The sequence below is a fragment of the Vulpes vulpes genome, chromosome 10, assembly GCF_048418805.1.
Source record: "Vulpes vulpes isolate BD-2025 chromosome 10, VulVul3, whole genome shotgun sequence".
Lineage (NCBI taxonomy): Eukaryota > Metazoa > Chordata > Mammalia > Carnivora > Canidae > Vulpes > Vulpes vulpes.
This window is the reverse complement of record NC_132789.1, coordinates 90,813,377-90,829,567: the sequence shown is the minus strand read 5'-3', so window position 1 is coordinate 90,829,567 and position 16,191 is coordinate 90,813,377. Positions and strand designations below refer to the sequence as shown.

The 16,191-nt window shown below is 43.5% G+C and overlaps 1 protein-coding gene across 2 annotated transcripts in view; it reads right to left on the bottom strand.

Moving 5' to 3' along the window:
* GUCY1B1 (guanylate cyclase 1 soluble subunit beta 1) overlaps positions 1-14,618 on the bottom strand; it is a 51,110-nt gene extending 36,492 nt beyond the window's left edge. Inside the window, exons 1-2 of one of the 2 annotated variants that reach the window (XM_072724909.1) lie at positions 14,517-14,618; positions 13,961-14,034 (exon numbers count right to left, since the gene is read on the bottom strand). In XM_072724909.1, the coding sequence (XP_072581010.1) occupies positions 13,961-14,034; positions 14,517-14,519 (77 nt within the window). In that variant the 5' untranslated portion in view covers positions 14,520-14,618. Of the gene's footprint in view, positions 1-13,960; positions 14,035-14,214; positions 14,319-14,516 lie in introns of those variants that run through there. The other variant, XM_072724910.1, reaches the window with a different exon arrangement.
* Positions 14,619-16,191: the final 1,573 nt, after the last annotated feature.

The following is a 16,191-nucleotide window of genomic DNA, read 5'->3' as shown; positions in this document are numbered from 1 at the left end:
TTTCTATACTTTGCATACAACTGCACTGTTATAAACATATTGAAGGTTTAGTGGATATTTAGATTGCTTTTATTTTTTTCAAGTATAAACAATGTTGTGATGAGTATCTTTGTAGCTAATAATTGTATTTCTATGTAAAAACAGAATAAATTCCTAGAAATGGGATTTCTGATTTGAAGGATACGGATAGCCTATTTTTTTTCTCATTTTGCCACTAACATTTTATTACAAAATAGCATTGGTCAACAATTAGAATTTTGAAGCTTCTAATTTAGGGCATTCTAATAAAATATAGATACATTTTAATTAAATATATAGTAAAGTGTAAATTAACTTATATTCTCACCATACCGTATCCTCTCTCTTCTAACTGGAAGAAATCAAGTGACATAAATTCTTATAATAAACTCAGTTCCTCAGAAACACTCACCAAACCGTAACAATAGTTAAACGAGTGAAGTAGAGAGTACTCAATCCCTCTGCATAAAATAGAAGAATGGCCATTTCCCTAGAAATCCCCTAACCATGAGTCAATGCATTCCTTCTTTCCTTTCTGCTTTAATAAAATAAGCTCCCTTATCGTTTAAGCTTTGCTTCCTGAAATTATCAGCCCAACATGCTCCCCGGAGGGAGGCTGAAATATAAATTAAACAGTAGTACATGGAAGGAAATAATCATCTTCTTTGAAAAATGTCACATTAAATTCTAATGAATTATTTAAAATACTTAGGATTCCTTATTTACATTTATCTTAGAAATCTTTCAGAATTTTGAGTGATTAATTCCCCCCAACTCACCCTGGAAAGGTGGTAGTTTGCCATCAATATTTGTGTACCTTTTACGCCCCAGACACTTTTCTAAGTACTTTTAATATGTCAGTGAAGGAAATAAAGATCTCTGCCCTCAAAGAGCTTACATTTTAACTAGAAGAAACAATGAGCAATAAATATATAATCAGTTTTATAATCATTCATGAGGCGATGAATGCTACAGAACAAGGTAGATGAGGCTTAGGGATGAGATTAGGGATGTAGGCAGAAGGAGAAGGATGCAATCTTAAATATACTGATTATAGAGACTTCCTTGGAGAAGTTAATTAATTTCCCAGCGAGATTTTAAGTGATACAATTGATCTCCATGACCTAATCTTTCTGGACCCATTTTCCTTTCTTCTGTAAATCATTTATCTTCTCTTTTCAAGGGAAAAGTGAATTGGAGAGATTACAGACACTTTAGTAGGAGATGGTTTAATACATTCAACTGAGCAGGGTATTGCAAAAGGAATAGTATGCTAAAGAATTAATTTCATGAAATATGCTCAATGAAGCTACTAGAAGTGCTTTTCTTACATGTGTCTCAAACACATGTCTCAATACAACTCTTCTTCTAACTTCTGGACAAATTTCTATTTGTTCAGACTTTATGCTGTCAAATAGTTTGGCCTCCAGGAGGTGCAGAGACATGATAATAATCTCTCAGATAGACCTTCAAGATATATCTGCCACTATTTTTTTGAGGGAAACTTCAGTGAGATCCCTTCTGACATTACATTCTTCTTTTTCTCCATTTGGAGATTTTTTTTTCCACTGGTTACTTAAAACCACAGAGGGTGATCAGCAAAGAAAAGCTGGGAAGTAAGCTGATATTCAGATTAAATAAATGATTTATATAATTCAGGCAATAGTAGCTTACTTCATAATTCTCTGTAAGCTTGTAGATTTTTCTTTTTTTTTTAAAGATTGTATTTATTCATTTATGAGAGACAGAGAGAGAGGCAGAGACATAGGCAGAGAGAGAAGCAGGCTCTCTGCAGGGAGCCTGATGCGGGACTCGATCCCAGGACCCCGGGATCACAACCTGAGCCAAAGGCAGATGCTTGACCACTGAGGCACCCTCATGTCCCTCTAGCTTTTTTCTCAAAAGCAAAAGTAAAGGATGCATCAAATGCATAGATATAACATTTCTAACAATATTTAAGGTTTATATTCTTGATAGAGTTTCTTTTGTGCTTAAATTATTGAATTCAGCCAAGTACACTAACCAAATTTTCCAGACTCACTCATCTTTCAGAATATATTTTCTAAGTATTAACTTTGTTTAAATTGTTGCACACACAAGGCAAGTATGTAATTCCCTATTATTGAAATCATATTTAGTTTACATGTAAAAAAAGCCACAGGTTCCTCCAGGAAACAATTTTAAATTTTCTCAAAAATGAAAGACTTTGGACATACTTTGTTTTCCAATAAATTTCAGATGACAGCAAATATCATATGACACCAGAGGTAAATTGGATTAAAATATATTCAATAGTGCTCAGTCTTCCATCCTTTCCAAATAGTATCCCTTGCAGTAGTCTGTGTTAGCTTCACATATACTCAAAAACTGTATTTTGGGTTAAGCATTACATTTTTCTACTTGGTGCATTACTCAATAAAAGAAGTCAGCAGACGGTAAGACATATTGAGAGATTTATTTTTAAAGTGGCTTAAATGACACTGGATGAAGTGGGAAAAAAAGGCACTTTCTTTGGTTAACAAGTAAACCTAGATAGAGAAAAACCCATCTGGTTTCATCTGTATCACAAGTCATAGTGTTTTCCCCCTCACTGTGCCAAAGAAGCAGCTAGGCTACTTCCATATGGAGTCACACTAAGCTTGGGCAAGTTCATCTCTAAGTGTTTCAGTTTCTTTATCTGTAAAATAGAGGAACAGCAGTATTACCTGGAGCCACGTTGGTTGGCAGAGTGAGTCTACGTGAAGGGGTCAGAATAGTGTTCCCCACCCACTTACTGCTCAGTACATCCAACTGGCAATAGTCTAGTTGTTGAAGAAGATGAAGGAGGAGGGGCGGGCAAGAGGAGGAAGACAAAATGGCAAGTGGAAGAAGAGAAGGAAAGAAATGGCAATCAAATATTGGGAATTTTTATTCAGCATCAGAAGAGTCAAAGTAAAGGTGCACTTAATTTGTTGATTAAATGGTAAGTGTTCTATGTTCAAATAGCCAAAAACAAATAAAGCCTATCTCCCCTAAGGGCTTCAAGAATACAGACCAAGCTCTCACATTCCACATATTTGTAGCCACAATAAGTGCTTAAAAATTAAGTAGGCATACGTGAAAAATTTTCCTAGTAGCAATTCCCTACTTACTTACTTTTAAAGACCCCTACTTACTTACTTTTAATTTGTTAGAATTTGAATTGATCATTTAATTACACTAATTGCTTTTCCCCAAAAGAGTAGCAGGTATTTATTTATATTGTGGTATTTTGTGGTTTTGGTTTTTGCCTTTTGCTTTTTCAATCACTGATGCCTAACCCAAGAGCTGGAATAGAACATGTGCTCGCTCAATCAATGTATCTATGTTTTCAAAAGAAGGGAATGTATTAATTAAACATATTTCCCTCACGTGTTTCTAAACTGCCTACTAAAAATTGAACAATCCAACATTGTTGTAAAAGCGAGCAGCTTGTTTTCAAACTACTATTTAATTTTTAAGGATTAGGTGCATTGGGATCCCTGGGTGGCGCAGCGGTTTGGCGCCTGCCTTTGGCCCAGGGCGCGATCCTGGAGACCCGGGATCGAATCCCACATCGGGCTCCCGGTGCATGGAGCCTGCTTCTCCCTCCGCCTGTGTCTCTGCCTCTCTCTCTCTCTCTGTGACTATCATAAATAAATAAAAAAATAAATAAATAAAACTTTAAAAAAAAAAAAAAAGGATTAGGTGCATAATTTGTCACAAATATCCAGGCTACATTTCCCATAACTCCATACTTAAGGAGATATTTATTCCTTAGCTGTGAAATGTGAATGTACTGGAATGCCTGGGTGGCTCAGTGGTTGAGGGTCTGCCTTCGGCCCAGGTCACGATCCTGGATCCTGGGATCGAGTCCCTAATCGGGTTCCCCGCAGGGAGCCTACTTCTCCCTCCGCCTGTGTCTCTAACTCTCTCTGTGTGTCTCGCATGAATAAAAAAATGAAATCTTAATAAAAAAAAGAAATGTGAATGCACAAAAACTGAATTCATATTCTGACACTGAATCCCTGTCATTACACAATTTTCAAAAGTTTAGTATATACTAGAAGGACTTGGCTTTTAGGTAAAGAGGTTTCTTATCGAGGTATGAAAACAGGTGCTCTGTGATGCTAGATCCTGAGTATAGGAATCTTAAAAATAAAGTCTCAAAATGGGGTCTGATCTCAGAAAGAAAAAGTCGGCACACATCAAAAAATCAACTTGACCAATTATCTTTAAAAACTTTTAAAAGACATCATTACTGAGCATGTTTAATTAAAAGACAGAATGGTCTATTTTAGTGTACTGTAGGGACATCATAAATGCTGAGTTGTGCCCAACCAGTACTAAAATTAAAAGCCCCCACTTATAAGCCACAGATAACTATATATAATATTAAAACGTTAAAAATTCCTATTTTTTTTTCCTGTGTGGTTGTGAAGTATTAATGGCATCTCAATTGTCAGTAGTGGATTCCCACTAAAGTCTGAATCTGCAAAGGAGAAACTCTGCTTTGAGGCAGCTGCGGAGGGGAGAGAGGAGAGGAGACAGGCCTTTGAAATGCAGCGACAGCTTCCTGCTTGGAGTCTCCTTGGGTTACTACAGTCCCTCCTTAAGTCAATGTGTTCACTCATCCAAGTACTGTAAACAGTAACAGTAAATGCTGTCAAGAGTGACACAGATTAGGCAAAGTGACATCACTCTTGATTTATAATGATTTTTTTTTCCCTTTGTACAGGTTGCCACAAGAGTCTCATCAGTAACTGCCCAAATTCTGAGGACACATCCATAAACATCTCACACGGACCATTTTCAGTAGCTTCATCAGACAAATGCATTCACTTAGACCTTTGTGGGTGCACTTCATCATGAACTCACCTTGTGAGTGTGCTGAGTCACAGCTCTTCTAAAAATAAATAGGTTGCTCAAAATTTCTGGGGCTCTGGTTTTCTTTAGTAGATGTCTTAGTTGGTGAATATATAAAACTACCCTCTAAAAATGTCATAGCCAAAATCACCTGTATCAGTGCTTGAAAAGTCCAGGAAAACAAAAACAAAAAATGAGTAGTAACAATGCACACCCACATTGCCCCAGGTCCATGCTAACCTGGCCGCCTTCGGAAGGAAGGTCATAAGTCCTTCTCTTTGAGGAAAAGCACATAATATGATCATTCGAAATCCCCACTGTTCAAATCCCTACTGTGATGATTAACAGCTGAGTGATTTGAGACAAGGCTTTAAAATCTTGAAGCCTCGGTTCCCTCACTTATAGAATGAGGACAAGAACAACCCTATTTTCAATGGTGGCTGTGAGGACTGGGGAGACGATGGGTACAGAGCACTTAGGACTGGGACTGAGCAACCTTAAGGTCAGCGTGCAGCAGAGATGAGCCGTAACATTCAAACTGAATGACATGATGAGCACTGTCATCTGATTTTTACATTTAATTTCAATATTACAAACACTTATCCACAGTTTATAACACTGACTTTAAGCAGCACCATATCGACCCGACTTTTAGACATTTGCTAAGGGATTTGATCTTGTCCTGAATCCAACCCATTAACTGGCTTTTGGTATATGCAATTGGTAATCCAACAGTAGGGTTTTTTAATCCTTTTAAATATCCGTACACATATGGAGATGACGTAAATTAACTAGGGCTCCTCTAAAAGGAGATGCTATAATACAGTGCTCTATCTTCTGCCTTTGGTGATTAAAAAAAAAAAAAGAGAGAGAGAGAGAGGCCATCTCAACAGATCTTATAATGTGTTATAGAGTGGTCATAAATGTCATCCTTCTTTTACCTGGGATAGAAACTTCTTTAACCTCAGTATCTTTTGACATAAAAAAAAGGTGCTCCCTTTCACTAGACACATGTCATGTCAAATGATGACATTTTTTTTTCTGTCCTGGTTACGGAAAAAAAAATCTGTGAATATGCATGTGTTCTACTCCCTGGAAATTAAAAATGTGAAGGATTTTACACACACACACACACACACACACACAGGAAAAAGAGAAGAAAAAGACAGCAATCTAGCAGACCCTTTCCTAGGTAATTGTTACAAAGGCTAGAATCTACTAAGACAAAACACACATTAATCAATAGTAGAAAACATAATTATAAACTCTGGTATGGACTATGAAGAAAATCAGTTTTGGAGGTTTTCTTCCCTGAAGAAGTGACATTTGTTTTGCCATCTCGAAGCTGAGACCCATTTCCATTTCTGGGTAAGGGATGGGGAGAATGGAGAGAAGGAGAATGCTAAGCACAGATGTTATCCTGACACATAAAATTTGAAGCCTTCGGGGACTGGGCATGGCCCACGAGGCTGGAGTGCAAAGAGAAAGCAGCGCATGTGGACTGAAAGGGTCCCAGGTTGTTTGAGTGAATCTGAAAACTGATCCCAAGGAATTTCAGTAAAGTAACAATTTAATATTTCATGATTCTACAATGAATGGCAAGTAGATCAGAGTATGAGATAGTGGGGCCTCTGGGTGGTTCAGTGGTTTTGAGGGTCTGCTTTTGGCTCAGGTCGTGATCCCGGGGTCCTGGGATCGAGTCCCATGTTGGGATCTCTGCATGGAGCCTGCTTCTCCCTCTGCCTGTGTCTCTGCCTCTCTTTCTCTCTGTGTCTCTCAGGAATAAAATCTTAAAAAAAAAAAAAAGAATATGAATTGGATCCAAAGTCACGGTATCAAAGAGGTACAAAAAATACTACAGAATATTTGCCTTTTACCTGGGATAGAAACTTCTTTAACCTCAATATGTTCTGACATAAAAAAAAAAGAAGGTGCTCCTTTTCCCTAGACCCAAAAACATCATTTTCCCACTGTTAATGAATGAAGACGCAAAGAAACAGATGGAAAAGCTGCTAGTACTCATGTCTTCTAAGTTGTCACCCTCTGAACTGGGCCAGTTATACAGATTTCTCGAAGTGTGTCTTCCCGTTAATGTCTACACACTATCGGCCCATAACTATTGCTTTCCAACACACTGAGGAGAAACATGTGCTCAAGCCCCTCATCCAGCAGAGAGGTGAGAGAGTCAGAAGGACATTTTTCCTTGTGAACAGTAGCAACGTCTAGTGAACATCTGCCACAGATAGGTTGAGGAGGTCAAAGGGAGATTTTCGAATTTCTCCTCTGGCTCTGATTTTAATGTGCAAAGCTCCTTTGATGAAATAGCTAATTAAATAATATGTTTCTATGATTTTTGCTTCATTCTCAAAAAATGCAGAAAGTATTTGCAAGTACAAAGACCTAGCTTAGCTTCAGGGGGATACTTCAAAACATCAAAGAAAAACCTTGAGGTAGAGCTACGACCTGGTCTATCACCTACACATCATGCTGCTCACCAGACTTGGTTCCAGTTCCAGGACAGCCTATGTGAAGACCTCCCTGGGAGGCATGTGAAGGGGTTTACATACAGACACCTACTTCCACCTGCAAGAATAATTTCAAATGCTGGTGAGCTTATCAGCTAACATGCTGTGCCTGCCTCTATCTGTCAGGCTAACTGGCAGGTCTTTCTACAGGAAAAGGTCTCAATCCTAACAATTATTTAATTTACCTAATTTTTATCTTACATATTATTATTTTTTAAATTTTTGCTGAAGAAGTTTCTGGGTATGACAATGAATACGGTTTCATTTTTTTCAAGATTTTATTTATTTATGAGAGAGACAGAGAAAGCACATACACAAGTGATGGGGGAGGGACAAAGGGAGAAGCAGACTCTCCACCAAGCAGGCAGCCCAAAGTGGGGCTCGATCCCAGGACCCTGGGATCATGACCTGAATGGAAGGCAGATGCTAAACCTACTGAGCCACCTAAGTACCAATACGGTTTCATTTTTATTTTTATTTTTTTCGGTTTCATTTTTGTATGTCTATTACCTTAGCTCCTACTTCTATCTTAAGCATTTAACCTGGCACCAGAAGAGAAGGGTTGGAGTCCTGACCTTTCAGTTTCCTGTATATAATCCCCTAGGACAGTCATTTAATGTCTTGGAAACTCAGCTTTATCACTAAAAACAACAAACATTGTGTTCAGCTACGTGTGGAATCTACCAGGGACAAACTCAGAGAAATGAGTAGAGTGGTGGTACCAGGGGGTGGGGGTGGGAGGAAATGGGGAGCTGTTGTGCAAAGGGTAAAACAGCCAGTTAGAAGATTAACAAGTTGAGTATAACTAATAACAATGTATCATATACTTGAACCGTTGTTAAGAGGGTAGATCTTAAATGTGCTTACCCCCCACACACACACAAAAGTGCTAACTATGTGTTAGAAGTGGTAGCCAATACTATGGTGGCAACTATTACGACAGCTTAATAAATGCATCTGATCAACCCACTGTACACCTTAAACTTACACAATGCTATGTGCCTATTATATCTCAATAAAGCAGAAAAAAAATTGAGCTGGAAGGGCCTTTTCCATTTCAAATGGGTATTGTTGCACTCAACTGAAATTGCACAGAGGAAAGGATTTTAAAAATTTTAAAAAGTTTTTATAATATAGTGTACCAGTAACCTATAAAAATCTACTTGAACAAGTGTATGGAAAAGTATAGATATTTAATTCTATAACCTCATGAATATGAAAATCTGATGAAAATACGGCCAACCATGGTGCATTACTTTGTTTCAATATGTTTTGATAAAATGAATATGAGGAGCATATGCTACATTTTCAAATAATAAACAGGGATTAGGGGATGGGGGGCTAGAAAAATGTAAGATTGATTCCAAAGCAGAACCAGCATCAGGAGAGTAACAATCTTCCCATAATCTGCAGAATGGAGAGGGAGGAACAAGTCAGACACAGAGAAGCCAGCCACAGTGCTGTCAGATTAGCACAAAGGAAAGTGCTAGGAGCCAGAACGGAAGAAGAGGAGAATCTAAGGGGCACTTCAAATTCAAAAAACTGGTACTAGTTGCATCGAACGGACCAAAGAGAAAAAAAGGTGAAAATGAAAAGGAAGTTACTACTTATTGTAGAGTGATGGGAGGACATTTAGTCTATGTAGACTTGAATGAGCTACTGTGGCTTAAAGCAGAATTTCGTACCTCTTAGGTGAGCTGGGGAAGAGAAAAGTAAAAAAAAAAAAAAAATTGGGATCTAGGGTAAAATTAATAATAGCTACCATTTATTAAGAGTTTGTTTAAAAAAAAGAGTTTCTTTAAAAAACCTGTGTTAAGCATTTTCAGACATTTTCCAACGTATTACGACAACTCTACATAATAGGTATTATGTATTCCTTACACAGGGAGGCTTAGAAAGCTTAGGCAACTTGGGGAAGTCACACAGCCAGCTTACAGCAGAGCATTCGCCTTTTTGAACCATTAATGAACGATTAATTTGTGACTAGCAAATTCATTTACTTCAAAACTGGATGATCAGCATATTTCTATGCTTGAGTTACAGGCAGAAATGTTTTCATGTATGAGCTACAGGGAGAAAAATCAAGGAACAATAGGACTAAAAAAAAAATCCTGATAACTCTGGTAAGAGTTAGTAGCACGATAAGATTTTATTTGGAGGCAAGGAGTATATATTACTTTTCTACCCTCCGATGCCTAAAGCACTACACTATGCTCATTAAAAATAAGCTTCTAGGGACATCTGGGTGGCTCAGTCCATTAACTCTCTTGTCTGGCTTTTCCCTACTCCTGATGTTCCCCTGCTTGTGCTAGCACACTCTCTTTCCCTCTGTCAAACAAATAAATAAAATACAATAATAACAATAATAATCATAAGCTTAACCAGAGTATGAAAAACGGACTAAATCAATGAGTGAAAAAATATGCTGCCCTACTAAATAAATATGAATTCTCTATTCAAGGAAGATGATTGAATAACCTTCTAGAGGAATTTGCTCCAACATGTATCAACTAACAGTGTGATTATATCATTTTCAAATCACATACTAATATTTTGATCCAAGTGTTTATCTCATACCTTTTAGTAAGACAGAGAAGGGCTAAGCCATGTACTGTATAGCACTAGGGAGTGTTAAATCTATTTTTAATCTATTCCTTGGCCTGTTCAACTCTAGGCAAAATAATTAGGTTTTACAGAAATATTTTGTCTCTTTGTTTTTGATACAATTTTAACCATCTGAGGTTTTAGTTTTTTGAATCCATCTTTATGTTTTAGTGAAGTTAAACCAATCTAAAATTAAACCCATTAACTTCATGCAATGATTAGTTTCACCAAGGATGATAGAAGAATAATAGAGATGATTAAATAGCAGTTAGGTGCTTTTCTAATATGTAGATCCTGACTTCATGTTTTCTCTAAAATGATGATTGATTTTGATCATCACCTTGGGACCACGGTGATGATCCCAAGAAAGGACTGTACTATCTGAAAATTGAAAAGAAGCCAACAAAACCAAGATTTAAAGTAGATTCAGAGGTCTCTTTTGCTTGTTCATATGTATTTATGGCCTAGATCAGAGGTTAGCAAACTACAGCCCATGGGTTAGATCCAGCCCACTGGCGGGATTGTTTGGTCTGAGAGCAAAGAATCATTTTCATTTTAGATAGTTAAATTTTAAGTTATGAGTGACTCTCCAAAGTATCCTCAATATTGACTTTCAACCTGCAGCACCTGGATTATTTACTATCTAGCCCTTTAAGAGAATGTTTGCAGAGCCTCAGTCTAGACTATTTTTTTTCTTAAAAAGAGGAATTTAAGGCTTGTGTGAAATGGTTATATGATTGGTAAGAGTGTAAGTGGATACAAAGTTTACAATGAAGCATTTTTGGCTCCTACCACTTAGAATTTTCTGTCTGGAATCTGTTACTTACGGTTTTATTTGTCATTAAATGTTTGGCATCCTTTCTCAGGAAGAATGGATGGCCATTTCCTACTAAACCGAAAAAAGCATTATATAAAGTTTTATAAACATCAATTTATATAGTTTCTCACAGACGTTTGGTACTCACTAAGACTTCTGCACCCTTGCCCCTGCACCCCCCCCCAAATCACACATTTGTTTTTTCATAAAAAGTTAAAACAGAAAGTATATTGTATGTTGAACCATCGGTTGCAGTGACTTTCCCTGGAGCAGAGGATGAAGTCGAGAGGAGGTACCAGAATCTTCCAAGGAACATTTTAAAATGAAGCTCTTCCAAATTCTCCTCTCCTTCCCATACCAGTGAGAACTGCTTGGCTGTGCTAAGCAAATGATCCTCCAGGGAGTGCGAAGTAACCCCTCAAGGGTTCTGACTGGGTTTGGAAACTAATGAATTGCATTCATCCCTCTCAACACAGAAAACTGAAAAATGTCCTCTATTCCAGATGCTAAGTGGTGCCCAAGACAATATGGGCTCCGCCAAAAAGGATGCTCAGACAAAAAAGGATCAAAGTTAACACCTACATTACAACACTAGTTTAACTAATGGTATTCCTTCTGCAGGGCTACATAATTGTTTCAGGGCTACCTTTAAAATAGACCCATATGATTTGTTTCCTTTACCAGAAAAAAAGATTTTGAATGATTTGAGTTATTAACACTTTAACAGATTAAGGACACTGTTCAGGAAAAAAAAAAAGAACACTGTTCAGAAATACTTAAAGATAAAATTAATGAGTTAAAAGATATTGGTGCTTAATTAAAAATTAATATATGGTTTTTAAAAATATAATGTAACAATATTCTTAGCTTACTTCAACAGAATTAAGTTCTCATACCACTGGAATTTGAATATTTTTAGATAGTCTGACCTTCTCTGGGGAAAATATGGCCAATACAAACAGATCACTTGATGATTTAATTTTTGAAGATTTCTGATACATTTCTCTGTAAAGTATAATTTTTCATCTTTCTATTTAACTGGTTTAAGATGGTAATGTGCAGGACATACACTCTACATCTGGTCAAAACATGTATTTAGCCATCATAGGTATCTTTTGTTGTGCTCTCAAAATTTTAAACATATTGTCATAGCATATTCACCCAGAAATTTGAGGATTTCTACATTGCAGATGGGAAAACATGTGGGGGGTATGCATGATGCTTTCATAAATTCTCAAAGTGGCTTAAGAATAATCTTGTACTTAAATTACACTGTCTAAAATAATGTTTTTGATGTCCACCTTCTCTGTAACTCTAACAAGCAAAATACAAATTATGAAGGTATTAATAGATTCAAGTCCTAAAGTAAGTTTTAGCGCCTCAACACTCATTTGATTCAATCCATAATTTCCAAACCCCTTCTTCTCTTTATAGTATGTAGATATGCCCTGTGGGTAACATAAATCGCTCCTGGAACATGAAATCATGCTCTACCATACCGACCCTAGGAAGGGAAAAGTCACATCCTAGTGCTTAATATTTAACCCAGGCCATCTCCATGGAAACAGATGTTTAAAAGAAATCATTATCCTGGAACTGCAGAATAAGACCTGTTAGAACTGATTGCTAATAACTGCAATATATTTGGGGGGGGGGGAAAAGCATGAAAACATCACCCACTTGTGACAACAAAATGGAATCGGTGAGGTCAGGAAATGAAAGTAAAAAATACCAATGTGCTCTCCTCTGCCCACCCAGGTCATCCCTCTAACTCCCTCTACCCCCATTTCAGTGTGGCAGCTTGTTGCTCCAGCCTGAAAACCCATCTACGTCGTTCTGGTGTAGCTAGCTCGTTGTGCTCACGTTAAATGCAAATTTCAGCATAGTAACAGGGAAGAAAAAGGGAATTTTGTTCCATCGAAATGTTCAACGCGCCCGCAGAGAGGACCCATCCGTCACTGCAGCGGCCTTAAGGTCTCAAGTGACTGTGCTTATCTCCCCCTACGTGCAAAGAACAAGGCCCCAGCGCCGGGTCGGAGCTAGGAGCTAGGATGCTCCCCTGCGAGGCAGCCTTCGCCCCAGGGGAAGCCAAAAAACGCGGGGGAGGGGATAGGTTTTGGGAAAATGAAAGGAAAAAAAAAAAGATAATAAACATCCCCATTTTACTATTTCAGATGAGTAAAGGCACTTGATCCAGTTGCTCAAGAATTCCCCTCCCGAGCAGTGAGCCTGGGCACACGGACAGGCTCCAGGCTCCACTATTTTCCGCGTCCCGAGGTGCGTGGCTGACCGAGGAGCCGAGGCCTCCGGCCGGTCTCTGGGGCTCCGGCTCTTTGAACGTCGCGGAGGCCTCGGCGGTCCCCCGGGCCCCTCCGCGTGGGAGCCGCCGGGGCGGGCAGAGCGTTCCCACGCCCGGGCCGGGGCGCCAGGCCGCCGTGACCCCCGGGGATCCTGCCCCTGCCGTTCGCGCCGGCGGCCCCGCCCCGGCCCCCGGCCCCCGCCCCCCGCCCCCCGGCCCGCTCCGGAGCGTGGGAGCGCAGCTGAGGGGCGCGGCGGGGGGAGGCGTCTCCGGGGATGCGCGCCCGGGCAGGGCGCCCCGGCAGGAAGCGGGGGAAGCGGCGCGGCGCGGGGGGCAGCGCCGGGGCCGCCCCGGGACCCCCCACCCCCGCGTGCACACACACGTGCACACACGCGCACACACGCACTCACATGCACACACACACTCACATGTACACACGCGCGCACACACGCACTCACATGCACACACGCGCACACACGCACTCACATGCACACACACGCGCACACACACGCACTCACATGCACACACGCGCACACACGCACTCACATGCACACACGCGCGCACACACACGCACTCACATGCACACACACACTCACATGCACACACACACATGCACACACGCGCGCGCACACACGTGCACACACACGCACACACGCACTCACATGCACACACACACAGGCGCACACACACACTCACATGCACTCACATGCACACACACGCGCACACACGCACTCACATGCACACACATGCACACACGCGCACACACGCACTCACATGCACACACACACAGGCGCGCACACGCACTCACACACACGCGCGTGCGCGCACACTTACTTGATGTCTTCCCACACCTCGGGGCCGTAGTTGCGGATCACCAGCAGCTCCAGCGCGTGATTCACAAATCCGTACTGCAGGGACAGGGGACACCCGGGCGTCAGCGGCCGGCGGGCTGCAGCATCAGCCGCCCCTGCCCCCTGGCTCCGCTCCGTCCAGAGGGGCCTCGGGGGCGCCCCCCACCCCGGTAAAGGACAGACCCTCCCGGTCGCCGTCCGCCCCCTCGCCGGGCCGCCGCCTTCCCCTCCGCTCACCTGTCGCCGCTCCGAGGCAGGCCGGGCGCCCGGGAAAGTGGGGCGACCCCGCACCCCCGCACCCCCGCACCCCCGCACCCCCGCACCCCGGGCCCCCCTCGCCTCCCACACCCCCGCGCGCCCCCGCCGCACGTCCCCTTCCCGAGCCCGGGCGCTCGCGGGTCGGTGCAGGGCGCGGACCCCCCCCCCCCCCGGGGCGCGGCGGCACCGATCGGCCCCGCGGCGACCCCCCGCGCCCCCAGCCGCCGGGACTCGGGCAGGACCGCTCGGCGGCGCGGCCGGGGCCTCGGGCGGGGGCTCACCATGGTGCGTGGCCCCCACGCGAGCGCGGCCGAGGGACCGGGCGGCGGCTGCGGCGGCGACAGCGCCTGGGGCCCGGGGGGCGGGGGCGGGGAGCGGCGCGGCGGCCCGGCCCCTGATTGCCACCTCGGCTCAGCCAATGAAGGCTCGCGCCGCCGGAGGCTGGTCGCGGCCTCGGGATTTTGAACCGCGGAATTCGGATGCTCGCGGCGCCGCGGCGCGCCGGGCCTCCCCGCCCGCGCCCCCGCCCCGGGGCCGGGGCCGGGCTTGCACCTGAGGCCAGTGCGGGGTCCACCCCGAGCCGCGGTCCGCGGGAGGGAGACCGCAGCTGTCGCGGCCCTAACCAAATGCACTGCGGCCCGGGGGGCTGGCTGCAGGGGGAGCCGAAGCTACGAGGAGTGTGCGCGCGTGTGTGCGCCTGTGTGCATGTGCGTGTGTGCATATGTGTGCGCGCGCGTGTGCATGTGCGTGTGTGTGCGCGCGTATGCATGTGCGTGTGTGCATGTGTGCGCGCGCGTGTGCATGTGTGCGTGTGTGTGCCCGCCTATGCATGTGCGTGTGTGTGCATATGTGTGTGCGCGCGTGTGTGCATGTGCGTGTGTGTGCATATGTGTGTGCGCGCGCGTGTGCATGTGTGCGTGTGCGCGCGCGTGTGCATGTGCGTGTGTGTGCATATGTGTGCGCGCGCGTGTGCATGTGCGTGTGTGTGCGCGCGTGTGCATGTGCGTGTGTGCGCGCGCGCGTGTGCATGTGTGCGTGTGTGTGCGCGCGTGTGCATGTGTGCGTGTGTGTGCGCGCGTGTGCATGTGCGTGTGTGTGCATATGTGTGCGCGCGCGTGTGCATGTGTGCGTGTGTGTGCGTGCGTGTGCATGTGCGTGTGTCTGCATATGTGTGCGCGCTCGCGTGTGCCTCTGTGTGTGTGTGTGCGCGTGCGCGTGTTGCAACCGGACAAGTCCTAAAAAGGCGCACGCTCTCATGGCCCGCATCCTCCTGCTCCTCGTCACCTTCCTCCGTGGCTTGACCCCTCAACAGCTCCGGGAAACTGCAAGCCAGTAATTCCGAGCTTAACACTCAGGCCCCGCAGTTGGTGACTGCGCGAGGGAGGCCCCTGAATCGGTGGCTACAGAGCCTCCTGCCCACCCCGACTGTCCCCGTCGCTACACTTCCCTGCAAGGTCCAGCTGGAGCCTGCTCGCCTGACCCCGCCCCATAGCCGCGAGCCGTGACTCCAGGGGGGCTTGCACCTGTCCAGAAGGGACAGAAGGTCCCCCCTTCCCCAGGTAACAGCCGACCTGGGAGGCTCCCAGCTCAAAATGAGCAACCTTTTAACTAACCTGCCTCCCAGCCTGCATCCTCCAGGCACTTCAGTTGGTGCTCTGAGCCCCACCACCTGGAGAAGGTGAGGGGAACTGGAACTCTCTGGGGATTAAAACTCTGCCCTGAGGGACTTGATTAACGAAGGTTAGGTAGAAAGTGAGGAGGAAACGCAAGTATTGCTTCTAAGTCTCAAGTGGGCTGAGAAGCCCGGATTCTCTTCTATAATATGAGTAGTTTACTGTGACAACAATTGGCAGAGAAAATGTCAAAGCCAGAAAACTGTACTGAGGTCTATGCTGAGGCCTAATTGTTAAGGAAATAATGGTCTAGAAAATAAAACAACATATAACTTCTAAAAAC